Source organism: Lichenostomus cassidix, chromosome 28 (genome assembly GCF_008360975.1).
Source record: "Lichenostomus cassidix isolate B80296 chromosome 28, HeHo_3.0, whole genome shotgun sequence".
Lineage (NCBI taxonomy): Eukaryota > Metazoa > Chordata > Aves > Passeriformes > Meliphagidae > Lichenostomus > Lichenostomus cassidix.
This window is the reverse complement of record NC_139508.1, coordinates 1665879-1690125: the sequence shown is the minus strand read 5'-3', so window position 1 is coordinate 1690125 and position 24247 is coordinate 1665879. Positions and strand designations below refer to the sequence as shown.

At 49.3% G+C, this 24247-nt stretch overlaps 1 protein-coding gene across 1 annotated transcript in view; it reads right to left on the bottom strand.

Annotated features, from left to right (window-relative positions):
* Positions 1-24247, bottom strand: part of CERS1 (ceramide synthase 1) — a 29828-nt gene extending 5581 nt beyond the window's left edge. Inside the window, exons 1-3 of the mRNA XM_085040293.1 lie at positions 23917-24247; positions 5322-5481; positions 1681-1861 (exon numbers count right to left, since the gene is read on the bottom strand). Of these exons, the coding sequence (XP_084896419.1) occupies positions 1681-1861; positions 5322-5481; positions 23917-24138 (563 nt within the window). The 5' untranslated portion in view covers positions 24139-24247. The remainder of the gene's footprint in view (positions 1-1680; positions 1862-5321; positions 5482-23916) is intronic.

Genomic DNA, 24247 nt, shown 5'->3' with positions numbered 1-24247 from the left:
CAGGATTCCCATGAGATTCCCACAGAATTTCCACACAATTCCCACAGGATTCTGACATGATTCCCACAGAATTCCCACAAAATTCTCACATGATTCCCACATGATCTCCACAGAATTCCCATGAGATTCTCACAGAATTCCCACAGGATTCCCCCAGTTTTCCCACACAATTCCCACAGAATTTCCACACAATTCCCACAGTTTTCCCACACGATTCCCACATGATCTCCACAGAATTCCCGCAGGATTCCCACACAATTCCCACAGTTTTCCCCACTTTTCCCACAGGATTCCCACAGAATTCCCACAGGATTCCTGCAGGATTCCCACACAATTCCAACACAACTCCAACACGATTCTCACACGATTCCCACACAATTCCCATACAATTCCCACAGAATTCCCACAGGATTCCCACAGGATTCCCACAGGATTCCCACAGGATTCCCACAGGATTCCCACAATTTTCCCACATGATTCCCACATGATCTCCACAGAATTCCTGCAGGATTCCCACAGGATTCCCACACAATTCCTACACAATTCCCAAACAATTCCCACAGTTTTCCCACAGGATTCCCACAGAATTCCCACAGGATTCCCACAATTTTCCCACATGATTCCCACATGGTCTCCACAGAATTCCTGCAGGATTCCCACAGGATTCCCACAGTTTTCCCACACAATTCCCACAGTTTTCCCACATGATTCCCACACGATCTCCACAGAATTCCCACAGGATTCCCATGGTATTCCCACCCAATTCACACAGAATTCCCACACAATTCCCATGAGATTCCCACAAAATTCCCACAGGATTCTGACATGATTCCCACAGAATTCCCACAGGTTTCCTACAGGATTCCCACGGTATTCCCACATGATTCCCACAGTTTTCCCACACAAAATTCCCACAGTTTTCCCACACGATTCCCACATGATCTCCACAGAATTCCCGCAGGATTCCCACACAATTCCCACAGTTTTCCCCACTTTTCCCACAGGATTCCCACAGGATTCCCACGGAATTCCCACACAATTCAAACAGGATTCCCACACAATTCCAACACAACTCCAACACGATTCTCACACGATTCCCACACAATTCCCACAGGATTCCCACAGAATTCCCACAGGATTCCCACACAATTCCCACATGATTCCCACATGATTCCCCCAGTTTTCCCACAGGATTCCCACAGAATTCCCACAGAATCTCCACACAATTCCCACAGTTTTCCCACATGATTCCCACGTGATCTCCACAGAATTTCTGCAGGATTCCCACAGGATTCCCACAGTTTTCCCACAGTTTTCCCACACGATTCCCACATGATCTCCACAGAATTCCCGCAGGATTCCCACACGATTCCCACAGTTTTCCCCACTTTTCCCACAGGATTCCCACAGAATTCCCACACAATTCCCACAGGATTCCCACAGAATCTCCACACAATTCCCACAGTTTTCCTACACGATTCCCACATGATCTCCACAGAATTCCTGCAGGATTCCCACAGGATTCCCACAGTTTTCCCACACAATTCCCAAACAACTCCCACAAAATTCCCACACAATTCCCACACAATTCCCACACAATTCCCACATTTTTCCCACACAATTCCCCCACAATTCCCACTTTCCCCAGTCCCCCAGCACCCCCACCCCTCCAGCTCTGACCGGAAGGCGTAGGAGGAGGCGAGGAGGGTCAGGGTGACCAGGTGGTGCAGCAGCATGACCAGCGAGTCCTTGCGCCACGTGTCCATGTAGGCTGTGGCGTACAGCGAGTGGCCGTAGAAACTGCCCTGCAGCAGGTAGGCGATGGCGATGTCCCCGGGGACCTCCATGCCCTGCCGCCAGCCTGGGGACAATGGGGACAGAGTGACCATAGAAACTGCCCTGCAGCAGGTAGGCGATGGCAATGTCCCCGGGCACCTCCATGCCCTGCCGCCAGCCTGGGGACACAGGGGACAATGCTGGGGACACAGGGGACATTGCTGATGTCACACTGGGGACAGAGTGACCATAGAAACTGCCCTGCAGCAGGTAGGCGATGGCAATGTCCCCGGGGACCTCCATGCCCTGCCGCCAGCCTGGGGACACAGGGACATTGCTGAGGATGAGCTCAGGGCTGTCCCTGGGCACCTCCATGCCCTGCCGCCAGCCTGGGGACAATGGGGACACAGGGGCAATGGGGACATTGCTGGGGATGGGCCATGCTGGGGACAAGGGACATTGCTGATGTCACAATGGGGACAGAGTGACCATAGAAACTGCCCTGCAGCAGGTAGGCGATGGCGATGTCCCCAGGGACCTCCATGCCCTGCCGCCAGCCTGGGGACACAGGGACAATGGGGACAGAGTGACCATAGAAACTGCCCTGCAGCAGGTAGGCGATGGCGATGTCCCCGGGGACCTCCATGCCCTGCCGCCAGCCTGGGGACAAGGGACATTGCTGGGGATGAGCTCAGGGCTGTCCCTGGGCACCTCCATGCCCTGCCGCCAGCCTGGGGACAATGGGGACAGAGTGACCGTAGAAACTGCCCTGCAGCAGGTAGGTGATGGCAATGTCCCCAGGCACCTCCATGCCCTGTCGCCAGCCTGGGGACAAGGGACAATGGGGACAGAGTGACCATAGAATGGGGACAGAGTGACCAGCAGGTAGGCGACAGCGATGTCCCCGGGGACCTCCATGCCCTGCCGCCAGCCTGGGGACAAGGGACATTGCTGGGGTCACAGGGACCTCCATGCCCTGCCGCCAGCCTGGGGACACAGGGGACACTGCTGATGTCACACTGAGGCACAGGGCTGTCCCTCCATGCCCTGCATCCAGCCTGGGGACACAGGGACATTGCTGATGTCACACTGGGGTCAGAGTGACCATAGAAACTGCCCTGCAGCAGGTAGGCGATGGCAATGTCCCCGGGGACCTCCATGCCCTGCCGCCAGCCTGGGGACAAGGGACATTGCTGGGGATGAGCTCAGGGCTGTCCCCTGGGACCTCCATGCCCTGCCGCCAGCCTGGGGACAAGGGACATTGCTGAGGATGGGCCACCATGGGGCTCAGGGCTCCCTGCCGCCAGCCTGGGGACAGAGTGGCCGTAGAAACTGCCCTGCAGCAGGTAGGCGATGGCGATGTCCCCTGGCACCTCCATGCCCTGCCGCCAGCCTGGGGACACAATGACATTGCTGGGGACACAGGGACCTCCATGCCCTGCCGCCAGCCTGGGGACAATGGGGACAGAGTGACCATAGAAACTGCCCTGCAGCAGGTAGGCGATGGCGATGTCCCCAGGGACCTCCATGTCCTGCCGCCAGCCTGGGGACAAGGGACACAGGGACATTGCTGGGGACACAGGGACCTCCATGCCCTGCCGCCAGCCTGGGGACACAGGGACAATGGGGACATTGCTGGGGATGGGCCATGCTGCCAGCTTGGGGACACAGGGGACATTGCTGATGTCACACTGAGGCACAGGGCTGTCCCTCCATGCCCTGCATCCAGCCTGGGGACACAGGGGACACTGCTGATGCCACAATGGGGACACAGGGACATTGCATGGCCATGCCATCAGCCTGGGGACACAGGGGACACTGCTGGGGATGAGCCATGCTGGGGCTCAGGGCTCCCTGCTGCCACCCTGGGGACACAGGGGACACTGCTGATGCCACCCTGGGGACACAGGGGACACTGCTGATGCCACAATGGGGACACAGGGGACACTGCTGATGTCACCCTGGGGAGACAGGGACACTCCTGATGCCAGCCTGGGGACACAGGGGACACTGCATGGCCCTGGTGCCAGCCTGGGGACACAGGGACACTGCTGGGGATGGGCCATGTTGGCACCCTGGGGACACAGGGGACACTGTTGATGGCAGCCTGGGGACACAGGGACATTGCACGGCCATGCCGGAGCCTGGGTACACAGGGGACACTCCTGATGTCACCCTGGGGACACAGGGGACACTCCTGGTGCCACTCTGGGGACACAGGGACACTCCTGATGTCACCCTGGGGACACAGGGGACACTCCTGGTGCCACTCTGGGGACACAGGGACACTCCTGATGTCACCCTGGGGACACAGGGACACACCTGGTGCCACCCTGGGGACACAGGGGACACTGCATGGCCCTGCTGCCAGCCTGGGGACACAGGGACACTCCTGATATCACCCTGGGGACACAGGGACATTCCTGATGCCACCCTGGTGCCACAGGGGACACTCCTGATGCCAGCCTGGGGACACAGGGGACACTCCTGATGTCACCCTGGGGACACAGGGGACACTGCTGATGTCACCCTGGGGACACAGGGACACTCCTGATGTCACCCTGGGGACACAGGGACACTCCTGGTGCCACTCAGAGCTGTCCCCGAGCAGCACCCAGGCAGGGCTGGATGGGGATTTGTGTCCCCAAACTGTCCCTCTGTCACCAAACCCTGACTGAGACCTGAGGGACAAACTGGATTTTGTGTCCCCAAACTGTCCCTCTGTCACCAAACCCTGACTGAGACCTGAGGGACAAACTGGATTTTGTGTCCCCAAACTGTCCCTCTGTCACCAAACCCTGAGTGAGACCTGAGGGACAAACTGGATTTTGTGTCCTTGGCCGTGGCAGGGGTGGAGTGACGGGAATGTCAAACCTTGATTTGGTTCAGGAGGTTGGGAATAAAGTGATTTTTAACCCCTGATTTGATGCAGAGAGTGGGAATAAAATTATTTTTAAACTCTGATTTGGTGCAGGAGGTTGGAAATAAAGTGATTTTTAAGCCTTGATTTGGTACAGGAATTTTGAGGTGATTTTTAAACTCTGATTTGGTGCAGGAGGTTGGAATAAAGTGATTTTTAAGCCCTGATTTTATGCAGAGAGTGAGAATAAAATGATTTTCAAGCCCTGATTTGGTGCAGGGAGTTGGAAATAAAGTGATTTTTAAGCTCTGATTTGGTTCAGGGAGTGGGAATAAAGTGATTTTTAAACCTTGATTTTGTTCAGGGGTGGAAATAAAGTGATTTTTAAGCCCTGATGTGATTCAGGAGGTTGGAAATAAAGTGATTTTTAAGCCCTAATTTGGTGCAGGGAGTGGGAATAAAATGATTTTCAAGCCCTAATTTGGTGCAGAGAGTGGAAATAAAGTGATTTTTAAGCCCTAATTTTATGCAGAGAATGGGAATAAAATGATTTTCAAGCCCTGATTTGCCGCAGAGAGTGGAAATAAAGTGATTTTTAACCCCTGATTTTATGCAGAGAATGGGAATAAAATGATTTTCAATCCCTAATTTGATGCAGGAGGTTGGAAATAAAGTGATTTTTCACCCTGGAAGACGGAGGGCGGGTCGTGGAAGAAGCGGTACTCGGTGCAGAAGAGCAGGTAGGCGCCGTAGCTCCACGACAGGGAGTAGAAAAGCAATTTCCAGGCACTCTCAGGCATCTTGGCAGCATCCTTGGGCTGCAGGTTGCACCATTCCCCGAAGGGCTGCAAGGAGAAAAATTGGGGAAATTAATGGGAAAAGGGGAAAAACAACTTCAGGCTTGAAATTCGTATTTTTCCATTTTTTTTGCAGTAGGTGGTGTGTTGTTGGGGTGAATTAAATGGAGGTTGGGCAAAAATAATTCAGTTTTTAGGGGGATGAAAATTAAATGTATTGAAGGTCTGCAGGTGTATTTAGGGTTTACCTAAAAAAGAGGTTAGACAGAGTTAAGAGAATAAAAATTAATTTAATTTATTGAAGGTTTTCGGGTGTATTTAGGGTTTACCTGAAACGGGTTAGACAGAGTTAAGAGAATAAAAATTAATTTAGTTTATTGAAGGTTTTCGGGTGTATTCAGGGTTTATCTAAAATAGAGGTTGGGTAAAGTTAAGAGAATAAAAAATAATTAAATTTATTGAAGGTCTTCAGGTGCATTTAGGATTTAGCTAAAATGGAGGTTGGGCAAAATTAGGGGAATAAAAATTAAATTTATTGAAGGTCTTCAGGTGTATTTAGGGTTTATCTAAAATAGAGGTTGGGTAAAGTTAAAAGAATAAAAAATAATTTAATTTACTGAAGGTCTTCAGGTGCATTTAGGTTTTATCTAAAATGGAGGTTAGAAAAAGTTCAGAGAATAAAAAATAATTTAATTTATTGAAGGTTTTCAGGTGCATTTAGGGTTTACCTAAAATGGAGGTTAGAATGGACCCAACACGGATTCACCTCAGTTTTTTGGGAATAAACTGACCCAGCAAGGAACAGCCTCAGGTTTTTGGGAATAAATAGATCCAGAAAGGAACAGCCTTGAGTTTTTTGGGAATAAATGGACTCAGCACAGAACAACCTTGGATTTTTTGGGAATAAATTGATCCAGAATGGAACAGCCTTGGGGATTTTTTGGGATAAATGGATCCAGAATGGAACAGCCTCAGTTTTTTGGGGATAAACTGACCCAGAATGGAGCAGTCTCAGGTTTTTTTTTGGGAATAAATGGATCCAGAAGGGGGTCTTTTTGGATAAATGGGGTTTTTTTGGATAAAAGGGGTTTTTTTGGGATAAATGGACTCAGCAAGGAACAGCCTCAGGTTTTTTTTGGGGATAAATGGATCCAAAAAATTGGAATAGCATCATTGGAATGACCTCAGTTTTTGGGAATAAATGGACTCAGCACGGACCAGCCTCGGGCTTTTTGGGAATAAACTGACCCAGAATGGAATAACCTCCATTTTTTGGGAATAAATAGATCCAGCAAGGAATAGTCTCAGTTTTTTGGGGATAAACTGACCCAGAATGGAACAGCCTTAGTTTTTCTTTTTTGGGATAAATGGATCCAGCATGGAAGAACCTCAGTTTTTTGGGAATAAATGGACTCAGCATGGACCAGCCTCAGATTTTTTTTGGAATAAACTGACCCAGAATGGAACAGCCTTAGGTTTTTTTTTTTTGATAAATCGATCCAGCATGGAAGAACCTCAGTTTTTTGGGAATAAATGGACTCAGCACAGACCAGCCTCAGATTTTTTGGGGAAAAACTGACCCAGAACAGGTCCTACATCCCACCCCGAGGAACAGTGGGAAGGAGAAGGAAGCCCAGGGCAGAGCTGCTCCCAAAACCCCCCAAAAAAATCCCCTCCAGGAGCTCCTGGAGATGAAAAAAAATCCCAAAAAATCCCCTCCAGGAGCTCCTGGAGATGAAAAAAAATCCCCAAAAAATCCCCTCCAGCCGGAGATGAAAACAAAATGCCTGGAAAGTAACAGGACCTGCCCAGGTCAGCAGTTCTGCAGCCTCGATCCTAAATTAAGGCTCCAGCTGTCCCTGCAGGCTGACCCCTCTGCTGAGTCCCCCTTTTTCCTGGGGCTCCGAAAAAATCGGGATTTCCCTGCCCTGATCCCAAAAAAATTGGGATTTCCCTGCCCTGATCCCAAAAAAATCGGGATTTCCCAGCCCTGATCCCAAAAAAAATCGGGATTTCCCAGCCCTGATCCCAAAAAATTCGGGATTTCCCAGCCCTGATCCCAAAAAAATCGGGATTTCCCAGCCCTGATCCCAAAAAAATGGAAAAAATCAGGAAAAAATCAGGAAAAAATCAGGAAAAAATCAGGAAAAAATCAGGAAAAAATCAGGAAAAAATGAGGGAGATGGAAGGGGGGATGAATAATGTAAAAGTGGGAAGTGCTGGAAGGATGGATTTTTGGGGGGTGACAGCTCGGGGATGTGGGGAGAGTTTGGGGTGCTGGGATTTGGGGAAATCCACAGGGATTTGGGGTGGAATCCCTATTCGAGGGTGGGTTTGGGATGCTGGGATTGACCTCAAACCCTGCTCACCCTACAAGATTTGGGGTGGAAAGAATCTGTGGGGTCCATGGGCAATTTGGGGTGATGGGATTGACCTCAAATCCCTGCTCACCCCAAAAGGATCTGTGGGGTCAATGGGCCATTTGGGGTGCTGGGATTGGCCTTAAATCCCTGTTCAGCCCACAGGGATTTGAGGTTCTATAGGGTCCATGGGGAGGGACACCTTCCCCTATTCCAGGGTGGGTTTGGGGTGCTGGGATTGACCTCAAATTCACCCCATAATGATCTGTGGGGTCCATGGGCAATTTGGGGTGCTGGGATTGACCTCAAACCCTGTTCACCCCACAGGGATTTGGGGTGGAAAGGATCTGTGGGGTTCATGGGCAAGGACACCTTTTCCTATTCCAGAGAAGGATTTGGGATGTTGGGATTGGCTTCAAACCCTGCTCACCCCATAGGAATTTGGGGTGGAAAGAATCTGTGGGGTCCAGGGAGGATTTGGGGTGCTGGGATTGACCTCAAATCTCTGCTCACCCCACAGCGATTTGGGGTTCTGTGGGTTCCATGGGCAAGGACACCTTCATCTGTTCCAGGGAGGATTTGGGGTGCTGGGATTGACCTCAAATTCACCCCATAAAGATCTGTGGGGTCTCTGGGCAATTTGGGGTGCTGGGATTGGCCTCAAATCCCTGCTCACCCCATAAGGATCTGTGGGGTCCAGGGAGGATTTGGGGCGCTGGGATTGACCTCAAACCCTGCTCACCCCACAAGATTTGGGGCACAAGGAACCCCAAGGCTCACCCCATTCCAATCCAATCCCAGATTCCAGGGATGGGATCTGCCCCGGAGCAGCCCAGGGCCAGGCAGGTGACACCCGGATGTCCCCAGAGCATCCGGGGGGGGGATGGGGATGTCCTCCCGTCACCCGGCTGCGTTGCCATGGCGACGGCGCAGAGATGCTTGTTGCTAGGGCGACGGAGCTGCGTGGGGATGGATGTGCTGCGGCTGGAGGGGAGCAGTGATGGCATGGCTCTGCTTAAAGGGCAACTCCTACTCCTCCTCCTCCTCCTCCTCATCATCATCTTCATCCTCATCCTCCTCTTCCTCTCTCTTCCTCATCCTCATTTTCCTTTCCTCCTCCTCTTCATCCTCCTTTTCCTCCTCCTTCTCCTCCTTTTCCTCCTCCTCCTCGTCCTCTTCCTTCTCCTCCTCATCTTCATTTTCCTCATCCTCATTTCCCTCATTCTCATTTTCCTTTTCCTCCTTTTCCTCCTTTTACTCCTCCTCCTCATCCTCATCCTCATCTTCCTCATCCTCATCCTCATCCTCGTTTTCCTTTTCCTCCTCCTCTTCATCCTCCTTTTCCTCCTCCTTTTCCTCCTTTTCCTCCTCCTCCTCCTCCTCTTCTTCCTCTCTCTTCCTCGTCCTCCTCCTCCTTCTCTTCTTCCTCATCTTCATTTTCCTTTTCCTCCTCCTCTTCATCCTCCTTCTCCTCCTCCTCCTCCTTTTCCTCCTCTTCCTCCTCCTCGTCCTCCTCCTTCTCCTCTTCTTCCTTTTCTTCCTCCTCCCTCTTCCTCTCTTCCTTGTCCTCCTTCTCTTCTTCCCTCTTCCTTCTCCTCCTCCTCATCCTCCTCATCCTCTTCTTCCTCCTTCCTCCTCTTCTTCCTCGTCTTCTTCCTCCTTCTCCTCATCCTCTTCTTCCTCCTCTTCCTCCTCCTCCTGGCCTTTCCCAGATCCTCCTCTCTCTTCATCCCTCTTTGTCTCTCTTCCTCCTCCTCGTCCTCGTCCTCCTCCTCCTCTTCTTCCTTCTCCTCCTCCTCCTCTTCCTTCTCTTCCTCCTCCTCCTGGCCTTTCCCAGGTCCTCCTCTTCTTCCTCCCTCCTCCTCCTCCTCCTCCCCACTCAGCTCTCCACTCTCACCTCACCCCCATTCCCTCAGCATTCCTCGGAAAACCCAAAATCCCAAAACCCCCAGGCTGCAGCAGCAGCAAAGGGGTTACGAATCGCGATTTGTTCGCCAGGAAAATCGCGATTTGTTCGCCATGAAAATCGCGATTTGTTCGCCAGGAAAATCGCGATTTGTTCGCCAGGAATTGCAATTCCCAAATCCCAAAAACACGCCGAGCCGGGCCGTGCCAGCTCTGCCCGCGGCACAGCGAGTTCCCGAGGGACACAAAGGAGCGGCTGGCACCGAGCTTTTCAGGGAACTGCCAGCTCCGAGCTTTTCAGGGAGCTGCCAGGGAAGGGATTTTGGGGTTTCCTCGGAGAATCCTCCAAAAAATCCCAGTGAGGAGTGGAAATGTGGATTAAAAGGCAGGGAGAGACCTTCGGTGTGGGATTTCTCCATCTTTTCCCAATTCTCTGCCCTTTTCTCCTTTAATTTTGGGGTGAAAACCGCAGGGATTTTTCCCAGGGACAGAGGGGAGGGAAGAGATTTTGGGTTTCCTCAGAGAATCCTCCAAAAAATTGTGGTGGAGTGGGGAAAGTCCCAGCGAGGAGCAGAAATGTGGATTAAAAGGCAGGGAGAGATTCTCAGAGTGAGCTGAGTGGGGTTTGAGCATCTCTGTGGGATTTCTCCATCCTTTCCCAATTTTCCGCCCTTTTTCCAGTTAATTTTGGGGTGAAAACAGCAGGGATTTTTTCCCGGGAAGAGAGGGAAGAGATCCCATTCCATTCCCATCCCATTCCTGGGAATTCCATCCCATTCCTTCCTCACCCTCCCAGGGAACCATTCCATCCCAAAATCTCACCCAACCCTGGTTTTGGCAGCTAAAAAACCCCAAATCCGGTAAAATATCCCCAAATTTTGGATCCCAGCAGAGCCTGGCAAGGTCAGGATTATCCTCCCTCCATGCCTCAGTTTCCCTGCTTCACTCTCCAGATCCACCTCTTGGAAAAAAACTCATTTTTCCCACCAGAAAACGACCACTTGTTACTTTTTTTCTCTTTTTTTTCCCTATTTTTCCCAGCAGAGCCCAAGCAGCAGCAGCTCCGTGCCTCAGTTTCCCTGACTCACTTCCCAGATTCTTGAAAAAACTCATTTTTCCCACCAGAAAACGACCACTTGTTACTTTTTTTCGATTTTTTTCCCCTATTTTTCCCCAGATTCTTTGTCCCCCGAGGGCAGCTCTGAGGACACCCCACGTGCTGAGCCAGCAGCAGGGAATAAAGAGCTCTTTGTTGTGCCTTTTTGTGGTTTTTTTCTCCTCTCCGGAGCTTCCAGAGTTTGTGTTTGGAGCAGGAAAAAAAAATTAGAGTTTTTCCCCAGCTCGGTGTCACTTTTTGGGGACATTTCCTCCCTTCCTGTCACCCCCCAGAGCTGGGATGGGAAAATCCAATCCTGAATTTATTTTATTTAATTGAAAATTAAATTTTTAAATTTTTTTTTTAATTGAAAAGGATGAGAGGAATTTGTCCAAATGGCTAAAAAGGACATCAGGAATATTTCATTCCCAACTCCCACATCCTCCCTGCAGCTTCTCCCCATCCTCCCTTCCAGCCTTGCTTCCCTGACCTCGTTTTCCCACATTTTCCAATATTTTCCAACATATTTCCCAATCTTTCCCAATATTTTCCAACATTTTCCCAATATTTCCCAATATTTTCCAATATTTCCCAATATTTTCCCATATTTTCCAACATTTTCCTACATTTTCTGATATTTTCCAATATTTCCCACTATTTTCCAATATTTTCCAACATATTTTCCTACATTTCCCAAGATTTTCCCATATTTTCCAACATTTTCCAGTATTTTCCAACATCTTCCCACTTTTTCCAATATTTTCCAATATTTTCCCACATTTTCCTACATTTCCCTACATTTTCCAACATATTTTCCCACATTTTCCAATCTTTTTCAACATTTTCCCACATTTTCCAGTATTTTCCAATATTCCACTATATTTTCCAAGATTTTCCTACATTTTCCAATATTTCCCAATATTTTCCCACATTTTCCAGTATTTTCAAACATTTTCTTACATCTTCCAATATTTTCCCACATTTCCCCACATTTCCCAATATTTTCCAATATTTTCCCACATTTTCCAGTATTTTCAAACATTTCCCAATATTTTCCTACATTTTCAAATATTTCCCAATATTTTCCCACATTTTCCAACATATTTTCCAATATTTTCCCACATTTCCCAATATTTCCCAATATCTTCCAGTATTTTCCCACATTTTCCTACATTTTCCCACATTTTCCAATATTTTCCAACATTTTCCAACGTTTTCCAGTATTTTCCAATATTCCCCAAGATTTTCCAAGATTTTCCAAGATTTTCCTACATTTTCCTACATTTTCCAATATTTCCCAATATTTCCCAATATTTCCCCACATTTCCCAATATTTTCCAATATTTTCCTACATTTTCCAATATTTCCCAATATTTTCCCACATTTTCTAACATATTTTCCAATATTTCCCACATTTCCCAACATTTTCCAATATTTTCCCACATTTCCAAAATTTCCCAACATTTTCCCAATATTTTCCAATATTTTCCAGTATTTTCCAAAATTTTCCAATATTCTCCAACATTTTCCCACATTTTCCCACATTTTCCCACATTTTCCCACATTTTCCCACATTTTTCAATGTTCTCCAATATTTCCCAATATTTTCCAACATCTTCCCACATTTTCCAATATTTTCCAATATTTTCCAATGTTTTCCAATATAATTTCCCAATATTTCCCAATATTTCCCAATATTATTTCCCAATATTATTTCCCAATATTTCCCAATATTATTTCCCAATATTATTTCCCAATATATCCCAATATTTCCCAATATTTCCCAATATTCTCTAATATTTTCCAATATTCTCCAATATTCTCCAATATTTTCCAATATTTCCCAATATTCTCCAACATTTCCCAATATTTCCCAATATTTCCCAACATTTCCCAACATTTTCCCACATTTTCCCAACATTTCCCCTGCAGAGGCCACCGGAATCTCCTACAAATCAGGACAAAAAAAAAATGAACTTTGCAGGACAAACCTTTGGGGACAGAGGAAGGTGACACCTTCCCCCATCCCGGCCCAGAGCCTGGCTGAGCTCCAGAGGTTCCTCCAACCTTTTTCCAGCTCCTTTTCCAGCTCAGCTACCCTCAGGGATATTTAATCAACTCCGAGGTGCTCAGGTTGCTGCTGGGGACACAGCAAGGACACCGCGGGGACAATCCAGGCTGGGAGAACTTCCCGAGGGGTTTGGGTTGAGTTGCTGCAATTCCTGCAGAGTTTCCTGCGGTTTTCACCCCAAAATTAATGGGGGAAAGGGCAGAAATTGGGAAAGGATGGAGAAATCCCACAGGGTTCACTCTGAGAATCTCTCCTTGCCTTTTAATCCACATTTCTGCTCCTAACTGGGATTTTCCCAACTTCTCCACAACTCATTTCTGCGTTTGCAGTGAGGATTTTGTGAGAAAACCCGAAATTTCTTCCTTCTCCTCTGTCCCCGGGAAAAATCCCTGCTGTTTTCACCCCAAAATTAATGGGGAAAGGGCAGAAAATTGGGAAAGTATGGAGAAATCCCACAGGGATGCTCAAATCCCACACCCGAGGGTCTCTCCCTGCCTTTTAATCCACATTTCTGCTCCTCACTGGGATTTTCCCAACTCCTCCACAACTCATTTCTGAGTTTGCGGCGAGGATTCTGTGAGGAAACCCAAAATCTCTTCCCTCTCCTCTGTCCCCGGGAAAAATCCCTGCTGTTTTCACCCCAAAATAAATAGGAAAAAGGGCAGAGAGTTGGGAAAGGATGGAGAAATCCCACAGGGATGCTCAAACCCCACACACGAGGGTCTCTCCCTGCCTTTTAATCCACATTTTCACACCTCACTGGGATTTTCCCAACTCCTCCACAACTCATTTCTGAGTTTGCAGTGAGGATTCTGTGAGAAAATCCTAAATTTCTTCCTTCCCCTCTGTCCTACGGAAAAATCCCTGCTGTTTTCACCCCAAAATTAATGGGAAAAAGGGCACAGAGTTGGGAAAGGATGGAGAAATCCCACAGAGATGCTCAAACCCCACATCGAGGGTCTCTCCCTGCCTTTTAATCCACATTTTCGCTCCTAACTGGGATTTTCCCAACTTCACCACAATTCTTTTGGAGGATTCTCTGAGAAAACCCAAAATCCCTTCCCTCCCCTCTGTCCCCAGGAAAAATCCCTGCTGTTTTCACCCTAAAATTAATAGGAAAAAGGGCAGAAAATTTGGAAAGGATGGAGAAATCCCACACCGAGGGTCTCTCCCTGCCTTTTAATCCACATTTCCACTCCTCACTGGGATTTTCCCAACTTCTCCACAACTCCTTTCTGAGTTTTCAGTGAGGATTTTGGAGCAGCAGGACCAGATCTGCCCTGAGGAGGGTGAGGAGAAAATCACCCCAAAAAACTGCTGGAAAATCTCCCCTAAAATCCCAAAGGAAATCCTTCCCATCATTGCACCACCTCTGCTGCAGGGATTGGGATTTGGGATCGGAATTCGGGGTGATTAGGGCTGGGGGAACTGCTGGGATTGGGATTTAGGATTGGGATTTGGGGTGATCAGAGTTGGAGGAACTATGAGGATCAGGATTTGGGATCAGGATTTGGGGTGATCAGAGCTCAGGGAACTGCTGGGATTGGGATTTGGGATTATGATTTGGGGTGATTAGAGCTGGGGGAACTCCTGGGATTGGGATTTGGGATTGGGATTTGGGGTGATCAGAGCTGGTGGAGCTGCTGAGATCAGAATTTGGGATCAGAATTTGGGGTGATCAGAGCTGGGGGAACTGCTGGGATTGGGATTTGGGATTGGGATTTGGGGTTATCAGAGCTCAGGGAGCTGCTGGGATTGGGATTTGGCTGATCAGAGTTAGGGGAACTGTGAGGATCAGAATTTGGGGTGATCAGAGCTGGGGAACTCCTGGGATTGGGATTTGGGATTAAGATTTGGGGTGATTAGGGCTGGAGGACCTGCTGGGATCAGAATTTGGGACTGGGATTGGGGGTGATCAGAGCTGGAGGAGCTGCTGGGATTGGGATTTGGGGTGATCAGAGTTGGGGGAACTGAGAGGATGAGGATTTGGGGTGATCAGAGCTCAGGGAACTCCTGGGATTGGGATTTGGGATCAGGATTTGGGATGATTAGAGCTCAGGGAGCTGCTGGGATCAGGATTTGGGATGATCAGAGCTGGAGGATCTGCTGGGATTGGGACTTGGGGTGATCAGAGTTGGGGGAACTGTGAGGATCAGGATTTGGGGTGATCAGAGCTCAGGGAGCTGCTGGGATTGGGATTTGGGATCAAGATCTGGGGAATCAGAGTTGGGGGAACTGCTGGGATCTGGATTTGGGATCAGGATTTGGGGAATCAGAGCTGGAGGATCTGCTGGGATTGAGATTTGGGATCAGAATTTGGAGTGATCAGAGCTGGGGAACTCCTGGGATTGGGATTTGGGATCAGAATTTGGGGTGATCAGAGCTCAGGGAACTGCTGGGATCAGAATTTGGGATCAGGATTTGGGGTGATCAGAGCTAGGGGAGACCCAAGGCCCTGCTGAGAGCACAGAAGAGCCTCAGAAGCTCTCAGAAGCTCTCAGAAGCTCTCAGAAGCTCTCAGAAGCTCTCAAAAGTTCCTCAAAAGTTCCTCAAAAGTTCCTCAAAAGTTCCTCAGAAGTTCCTCAAAAGTTCCTCAGAAGAAGTTCCTCAGAAGTTCCTCAAAAGTTCCTCAAAAGTTCCTCAAAAGTTCCTCAGAAGTTCCTCAGAAGTTCCTCACAGGTTTCTCAGAAGTTCCTCAGAAGTTCCTCAGAGTTTTCTCAGAGGTCCCTGCTGGACTCCCACAGCAACCATCCCACACTTTTGGTTCCCAAATTCTCCCCAAAAAAATCCTCTCAGATCCTCAAAATGAGGAAAATGCTGTGAATCTACCCGGTGGGAGAAAATCCTGAGAAAGGGAGAAGTTCCCAGGGTTGAAAAAATCATTTTTTTCCCTCCTTGGATGATCCCAGAAATCCCAAATGATCTCTCTGAGGTCCAACCTGATCTCCTGAAGGTTTTACAGGAAAATCCACTTTTTCCTGACAGGTTTTACAGAAAAATCTCCAACTTTCCTCCTGAAAGTTTTACACGAAAATCCACATTTTCCCTCCTGAAGGATTTACAGAAAAATCCACAATTTCCCTCCTGAAGGATTTACACAAAAATCCCCAATTTCCCTCCTGATGGATTCACACAAAAATCCACATTTTCCCTTCTGAAGGTTTTACAGGAAAATCCTCAACTTCCCTCCTGAAGGTTTTACAGAAAAAAATTCACATCTTCCTGACAGATTTTACAGAAAAATCCTCAATTTCCCTCCTGAAGGTTTTACAGAAAAATCCACATTTTCCCTCCTGACAGATTTTACAGGAAAATCCACAACTTCGCTCCTGAAGGATTCACACAAAAATCCCCATTTTCCCTCCTGAAGGTTTTACAAAAAATTCCACAATTTCACTCCTGAAGGTTTTACAGGAAAATCCACATTTTCCCTCCTGACAGATTTTACACAAAAATCCTCATTTTCCCTCCTGAAGGTTTTACAGAAAAATCCACATCTTCCTGACAGATTTTACACAAAAATCCTCAATTTCCCTCCTGATGGATTCACACAAAAATCCACATTTTCCCTTCTGAAGGTTTCACAGAAAAATCCACAATTTCCCTCCTGACAGATTTTACAGGAAAATCCACAACTTCACTCCTGACAGATTTTACAGAAAAATCCACATTTTCTCTTCTGAAGGTTTTACAGAAAAATCCACATCTTCCTGACAGATTTTACACAAAAATCCACATTTTCCCTCCTGAAGGATTCACACAAAAATCCACATTTTCCCTCCTGACAGATTTTACACAAAAATCCACATCTTCCTGAAGGATTCACACAAAAATCCCCATTTTCCCTCCTGATGGATTCACACAAAAATCCCCATTTTCCCTCCTGATGGATTCACATAAAAATCCCCATTTTCCCTCTTGAAGGTTTTACACCAAAATCCACATCTTCCTGACAGATTTTACAGAAAAATCCTCAACTTCACTCCTGAAGGTTTTACAGAAAAATCCCAAATTTCCCTCCTGACAGATTTTACAGGAAAATCCACAACTTCACTCCTGACAGATTTTACACAAAAATCCACATTTTCCCTCCTGAAGGTTTTACAGAAAAACCCTCATCTTCCTGACAGATTTTACACAAAAACCCCCATTTTCCTGACAGATTTTACAGAAAAATCCACATTTTCACTCCTGACAGATTTTACACAAAAATCCACATTTTCCCACCTGAAGGATTCACACAAAAATCCCCATTTCCCCTCCTGACAGATTTTACACAAAAATCCACATCTTCCTGAAGGATTTACACAAAAATCCCCATTTTCCCTCCTGAAGGATTCACACAAAAATCCACATTTTCCCTCCTGATGGATTCACACAAAAATCCACATTTTCCCTTTTGAAGGTTTTACACAAAAATCCCCGACTTCCCTCCAGAAGTTTTTACAGAAAAAATCCACATCTTCCTGGCAGATTTTACAGAAAAATCCTCAATTTCCCTCCTGAAGGTTTTACAGAAAAATCCACATTTTTCCTCCTGAAGGTTTTACAGAAAAATCCACATCTTCCTGACAGATTTTACAGAAAAATCCACAATTTCCCTTCTGACAGATTTTACAGGAAAATCCACAACTTCACTCCTGAAGGATTCACACAAAAATCCACATTTTCCCTCCTGAAGGTTTTACAGGAAAATCCCCAACTTCACTCCTGACAGATTTTACAGAAAAATCCACATTTTCCCTCCTGAAGGTTTTACAGAAAAAATCCACATTTTTCCCTCCTGACAAATTTTACACAAAAATCCCCTTTTTCCCTCCTGAAGGTTTTACAGAAAAATCCACATCTTCCTGACAGATTTTACACAAAAATCCCCAATTTCCCTCCTGATGGATTCACACAAAAATCCACATTTTCCCTTTTGAAGGTTTTACACAAAAATCCCCGACTTCCCTCCAGAAGTTTTTACAGAAAAAATCCACATCTTCCTGACAGATTTTACACAAAAATCCCCATTTTCCTGACAGATTTTACACAAAAATCCCCATTTTCCCTCCTGACAGATTTTACACAAAAATCCACATCTTCCTGACAGATTTTACACAAAACCCCCCATTTTCCCTCCTTCCCAGCAGCCATTCCCGCCAGGAGAAGCTCCCAAATCCCTTTAAAAATGGCATTTTTCCCTCCCTGGCTCCGGGGAAAGGCGATGCCGACCTGCTCGGGATGTGGGAAATGCAGATGGGAAACTCTCAGCTCCCCTCGCCTTCTGCAGTTACACCCTGACCCAGTTCTTTCCCCAGGAATAAATCCTGGGAGCTGCTGGGAGAATCCAGGAGGTTGTGGTTTGGGATGGAGAGACTCGGGGGAGGGGAAATGGGGTGGGGAGGGTTTGGAGGTTTTGGGTTGGGATTGCCTGAAGCGTCAGTTTGGAATTTCCTGCTGCCCGAATTCCAGAATTCCCTCCAATTCAGAATTCCCTCCAATTCAGAATTCCCTCCAATCCAGCATTTCCAGCAGCCCAAATCCATCATTCCCTGCAGCCCAAATCCAGAATTCCCTCCAATCCAGCATTCCCTCCAATCCTGCATTCCTTGCAGCCCAAATCCACAATTCCCTCCAATCCAGAATTCCCTCCAATCCAGAATTCCCTCCAATTCAGAATTCCCTGCAGCCCAAAATCCAACATTCCCTGCAGTTCAGAATTCCCTGCAGCCCAAATCCAGAAGTCCCTCCAATTCAGAATTCCCTCCAATCCTGCATTCCCTCCAATCCAGCATTCCCTGCAGCCCAAATCCAGAATTCCTTCCAGCCCCAATCTAGCATTCCCTGCCAGCCTCAATCCAGAATTCCCTCCAATTCAGAATTCCCTCCAATCCTGCATTCCCTGCAGCCCAAAATCCAGCATTCCCTGCAGTTCAGAATTCCCTGCAGCCCAAATCCAGAAGTCCCTCCAATTCAGAATTCCCTCCAATCCAGCATTTCCTGCAGCCCCAATCCATCATTCCCTGCAGCCACAATTCAGAATTCCTTCCAGCCTCAATTCAGAATTCCCTGCAGCCCAAATCCAGAATTCCCTCCAATCCAGAATTCCCTCAAATCCAGCATTTCCTCCAATCCAGAATTCCTTCCAGCCCAAATCCACAATTCCTTCCAGCCTCAATTCAGAATTCCTCCAATCCAGAATTCCCTCCAATCCTGCATTCTCTCCAGCTTCAGTCCAGCATTCTCTTAGCCTCAATCCATCATTCCCTGCAGCCTCAACTCAGCATTCCCTGCAGACCCAATCCAGAATTCCCACCAATCCAGAATTCCCTCCAATCCAGCATTCCTTGCTGCCCCAATTCAGAATTCCCTCCAATCCATCACTCCCTCAAATTCAGAATTCCCTCCAATCCAGAATTCCCAGCTGCCCAAATCCAGAATTCCTTCCAGCCTCAATTCAGAATTCCTCCAATCCAGCATTCCCTGCAGCCCAAATCCAGAATTCCCTCAAATCCAGAATTCCCTCCAATCCAGCATTCTCTCTGTCCTCAATTCAGCATTTCCTCCAATCCGGCATTCCCTGCAGCCCCAATCCAGAATTCCCTCCAATCCAGCATTCACCTCAGCCTCAATCCATCATTCCCTCCCATCCAGAATTCCCTCCAATCCAGCATTCCTTGCAGCCTAAATCCAAAATTCCTTCAAATCCAGCATTCCCTGCAGCCCAAATCCAGAATTCCCTCCAATCCAGAATTCCCTCAAATTCAGAATTCCCTCCAATCCAGCATTCCCTGCAGCCCAAAATCCAGAATTCCCATTAATCCAGAATTCCCTCAAATCCAGAATTCCCTCCAATCCAGCATTCTCTCTGTCCTCAATTCAGAATTTCCTCAAATCCAGAATTCCCTGCAGCCTCAATCCAGAATTCCTTCCAATCCCGAATTTCCTGCAGCCCCCCGGATTGTGTCACTTCTGCCACCCCCGGGATTGTCACCTCTGCCACCCCCGGACTGTGTCACCTCTGCCACCCCCCGGATTGTCACCTCTGCCACCCCCGGCATTGTCACCTCTGCCACCCCCGGATTGTGTCACCTCTGCCACCCCCGGCATTGTCACCTCTGCCACCCCCGGATTGTGTCACCTCTGCCACCTCCGGGATTGTCACCTCTGCCACCCCCAGGATTGTCACCTCTGCCACCCCCGGATTGTCACCTCTGCCACCCCCGGCATTGTCACCTCTGCCACCCCCGGGACGCTGAGAAAAGCGGGAAGGAACAACGGCGACATTGCGGGGATGGAAAATGGAGGGGGAAGGAGCAGGAGGGTGATAAATCCTATAGGATGTAGCCTCGGGAAAAGGCAGGGAATGCCGGAAAAATGTGGGGAAAATCTGGGAAAAAATTGGGAAAAACCCAGGAAAAATCTGGGGAAAAATTGGGAAAAAATCTGGGAAAAACCTAGAAAAAAAATCTGGGAAAAATCTGGGGAAAACTGGGGGAAATCTGGGAAAAAACTCAGAAAAAAACCTGGGGAAAATCTGGGAAAAACCAGAAAAAAACCTGGGGAAAAACCGGGAATAAATAACCTTCAGCCTTGTCGGGATGCAGGGATGGAAACATGGAGGGGGAAGAGCAGGGGGGGATCTGGAGGGTGATAAATCCTACAGGATGTAGCGCCGGGGAAAGGCAGGGAATGCTGGAAAAATCTGGGGAAAAAATTGGGAAAAATCTGGGAAAAACCCAGGAAAAAAAACTGGGAAAAACTGGGGGAAAACCAGGGAAAATCTGGGGGAAATCTGGGGAAAACCTAGAAAAAAAACCTGGGAAAAATCTGAGGAAAACCTGGGAAAAACCAGGAAAAAACATGGGAAAATCCGGGAATAAATAACCCTCAGCCTTGTCGGGATGCGGCGATGGGAAGATGGAGGGGGAAGAGCAGAGGGGGATCTGCCGGATGCTCAATCCTACTGGATGCAGCGCCGGGAAATGGCACAGAATCCAGGACAAATCCGGGAATAACCGGGAAAAACCGGAAAAAACCGGGAATAAATAACCTTCAGGCTTGCCGGGATGCGGGGATGGAAACATGGAGGGGGAAGGAGCAGGGGGGGATCTGCCGGTGCACAAAATCCCGGAAAAATCCGGGAATAACCGGGAAAAACCGGGAATAAATAACCCTCAGGCTTGCCGGGATGCGGGGATGGAAACATGGAGGGGGAAGGAGCAGCGGGAGCTCTGCTTAATATTAAATCCCCGGTGCACGGGGATGCTCAGCCCTGAAGGATGCAGCGCCGGGAAACGGCACGAAATCCCGGAAAAAATCCGGGAATAACCGGGAAAAACCGGGAATAAATAACCCTCAGCCTTGTCGGGATGCGGCGATGGGAAGATGGAGGGGAAAGGAGCAGGGGGAGATCTGCCGGTGCACGGAATCCCGAAAAAAATCCGGGAATAACCGGGAAAAACCGGGAATAAATAACCTTCAGGCTTGTCGGGATGCGGGGATGGGAAAATGGAGGGGAAAGGATGCAGCGGGAGCTCTGCCGGTGCACAGAATCCCGGAAAAATCTGGGAAAACCTGGGAAAAACCGGGAATAAATAACCCTCAGGCTTGCCGGGATGCGGGGATGGAAACATGGAGGGGGAAGGAGCAGGGAGGGATCTGCCGGTGCACAGAATCCCGGAAAAATCTGGGAATAACCGGGAAAAACCGGGAATAAATAACCTTCAGCCTTGCCGGGATGCGGGGATGGAAACATGGAGGGGAAGGAGCAGGAGGAGCTCTGCCGGTGCACGGGGATGCTCAGCCCTGAAGGATGCAGCGCCGGGAAACGGCACGAAATCCCGGAAAAAATCCGGGAATAACCGGGAAAAACCGGGAATAAATAACATTCAGCCTTGTCGGGATGCGGGGATGGGAAAATGGAGGGGAAAGGAGCAGCGGGAGCTCTGCCGGTGCACAAAATCCCGGAAAAATCTGGGAAAACCTGGGAAAAACCGGGAATAAAAAACCTTCAGCCTTGCCGGGATGCAGGGATGGGAAAATGGAGGGGAAAGGAGCAGCGGGAGCTCTGCCGGTGCACAAAATCCAGGAAAAATCCGGGAATAACCGGGAAAAACCGGGAATAAATAACCCTCAGCCTGGCCGGGATGCAGGGATGGAAAATGGAGGGGGAAAGAGCAGGGGGGGATCTGCCGGTGCACAGAATCCCGGAAAAATCTGGGAATAACCGGGAAAAACCGGGAAAAAATAACCCTCAGGCTTGCCGGGATGCGGGGATGGAAACATGGAGGGGGAAGGATGCAGCGGCGGAGGAAGAAGCTGGGATAACCTGGAAGGAAAATCCCTGAGCCTGGCGGGGATGGGAACGCGGCGGGTTTCGCTGAACCCCTCGGGGTTCTCCATCCTCGGCCGCGCGGCCGGATTTGGGGTCGTTTCCCCCTCGTTCAGGGCGGGAAAAGGTGAATTTTGTACCCCAAAAACCGCGGGTGGAGGGAGCATAGCGTCCGCGGCTCCCCAGCTCCATCCCAGTGCATCCCAGTACATCCCAGCTCCATCTCAGTGCATCCTAGCTCCATCCCAGTATATCCCAGCTCCATCTCAGTGCATCCCAGTATACCCCAGTACATCCCAGTACATCCCAGCTCCATCCCAGTACATCCCAGCTCCATCTCAGTGCATCCTAGTACATCCCAGCTCCATCCCGGTACATCCCAGTATATCCCAGTGCATCCCAGTACATCCCAGCTCCATCCCAGTACATCCCAGCTCCATCTCTGCTCCATCCCAGTACATCCCAGTTCCATCTCAGCTCCATCCCAGTACATCCCAGTTCCATCCCAATACATCCCAGTGCACCCCAGTACATCCCAGCACATCCCAGCTCCATCCCAGTACATCCCAGTACATCCCAGCACATCCCAGCACATCCCAGTACATCCCAGCTCCATCTCTGCTCCATCCCAGTACGTCCCAGTGCACCCCAGTACATCCCAGCTCCATCCCAGCACATCTCAACTCCATCTCTGCTCCATCCCAGCTCCATCCCAGTACATCCCAGCTCCATCTCAGCTCCATCCCAGTACATCCCAGCACATCCCAGCTCCATCTCAGCTCCATCTCTGCTCCATCCCAGTACATCCCAGTGCACCCCAGTACATCCCAGTACATCCTAGTACATCCTAGTACATCCCAGCTCCATCCCAGTACATCCCAGCTCCATCTCTGCTCCATCCCAGTACGTCCCAGTGCACCCCAGTACATCCCAGCTCCATCCCAGCACATCTCAACTCCATCTCTGCTCCATCCCAGCTCCATCCCAGTACATCCCAGCTCCATCTCAGCTCCATCCCAGTACATCCCAGCACATCCCAGCTCCATCTCAGCTCCATCTCTGCTCCATCCCAGTACATCCCAGTGCACCCCAGTACATCCCAGTACATCCTAGTACATCCTAGTACATCCCAGCTCCATCCCAGTACATCCCAGCTCCATCTCAGCACATCCCAGTACATCCCAGCTCCATCCCAGTACATCCCAGTACATCCCAGCTCCATCCCAGTACATCCCAGTACATCCCAGCTCCATCCCAGCTCCATCCCAGTACATCCCAGCTCCATCTCTGCTCCATCTCAGTACATCTCAGCTCCAACTCAGCTTCATCTCCATCCCAGCTCCATCCCAGTACATCCCATCTCCATCCGCTCTCAATCCCAGCTCCATCCCAGTACATCCCAGTACATCCCAGCTCCATATCTGCTCCATCCGCTCTCCATCGCAGCTCCATCTTGCTCCATCTCTGCTCCATCTCTGCTCCATCTCCATCCCAGCTCCATCCCAGCTCCATCCCAGCTCCATCTCAGCTCCATCCCAGCTCCCTCTCAGCTCCATCCGCTCTCAATCCCAGCTCCATCCCAGTACATCCCAGCTCCATCCGCTCTCCATCCCAGCTCCATCTTGCTCCATCTCTGCTCCATCTCTCTCCATCTCTGCTCCATCCCAGCTCCATCCCCTCTCCATCCCAAATCCCCTCCCAGCTCCATCCCCATCCCCACCGCCGCACTGACCCGAAAAATCCTCCTCGAGCAGGCTCTGCGCAGCGCCGTCCAGCCCAGCGCGCAGATCCCGCACAGCAGCACCTCCGGCCAGCCCAGGTGAGCGTTCTCCGCCCAGGTACGCCTCGCCAGCTCCCAGCCGCAATCCCCGCAGCCCCGCGCCGCCTCGGCCAGGCTGCCGTAGCCCCGGCGGAGCAGCTCGGCGTAGCCCGGCATGGGCTCCGGAGGAGGCATCGCGGAGCTCCACGGTCGCAGCGCCGCGCAGGCTCCAGCGCGGAGCTCCACGGGTCGCGGCGCCGCGCAGGCTCCAGCGCGGAGCTCCTCCACGGTTGGCCCCAGCGCG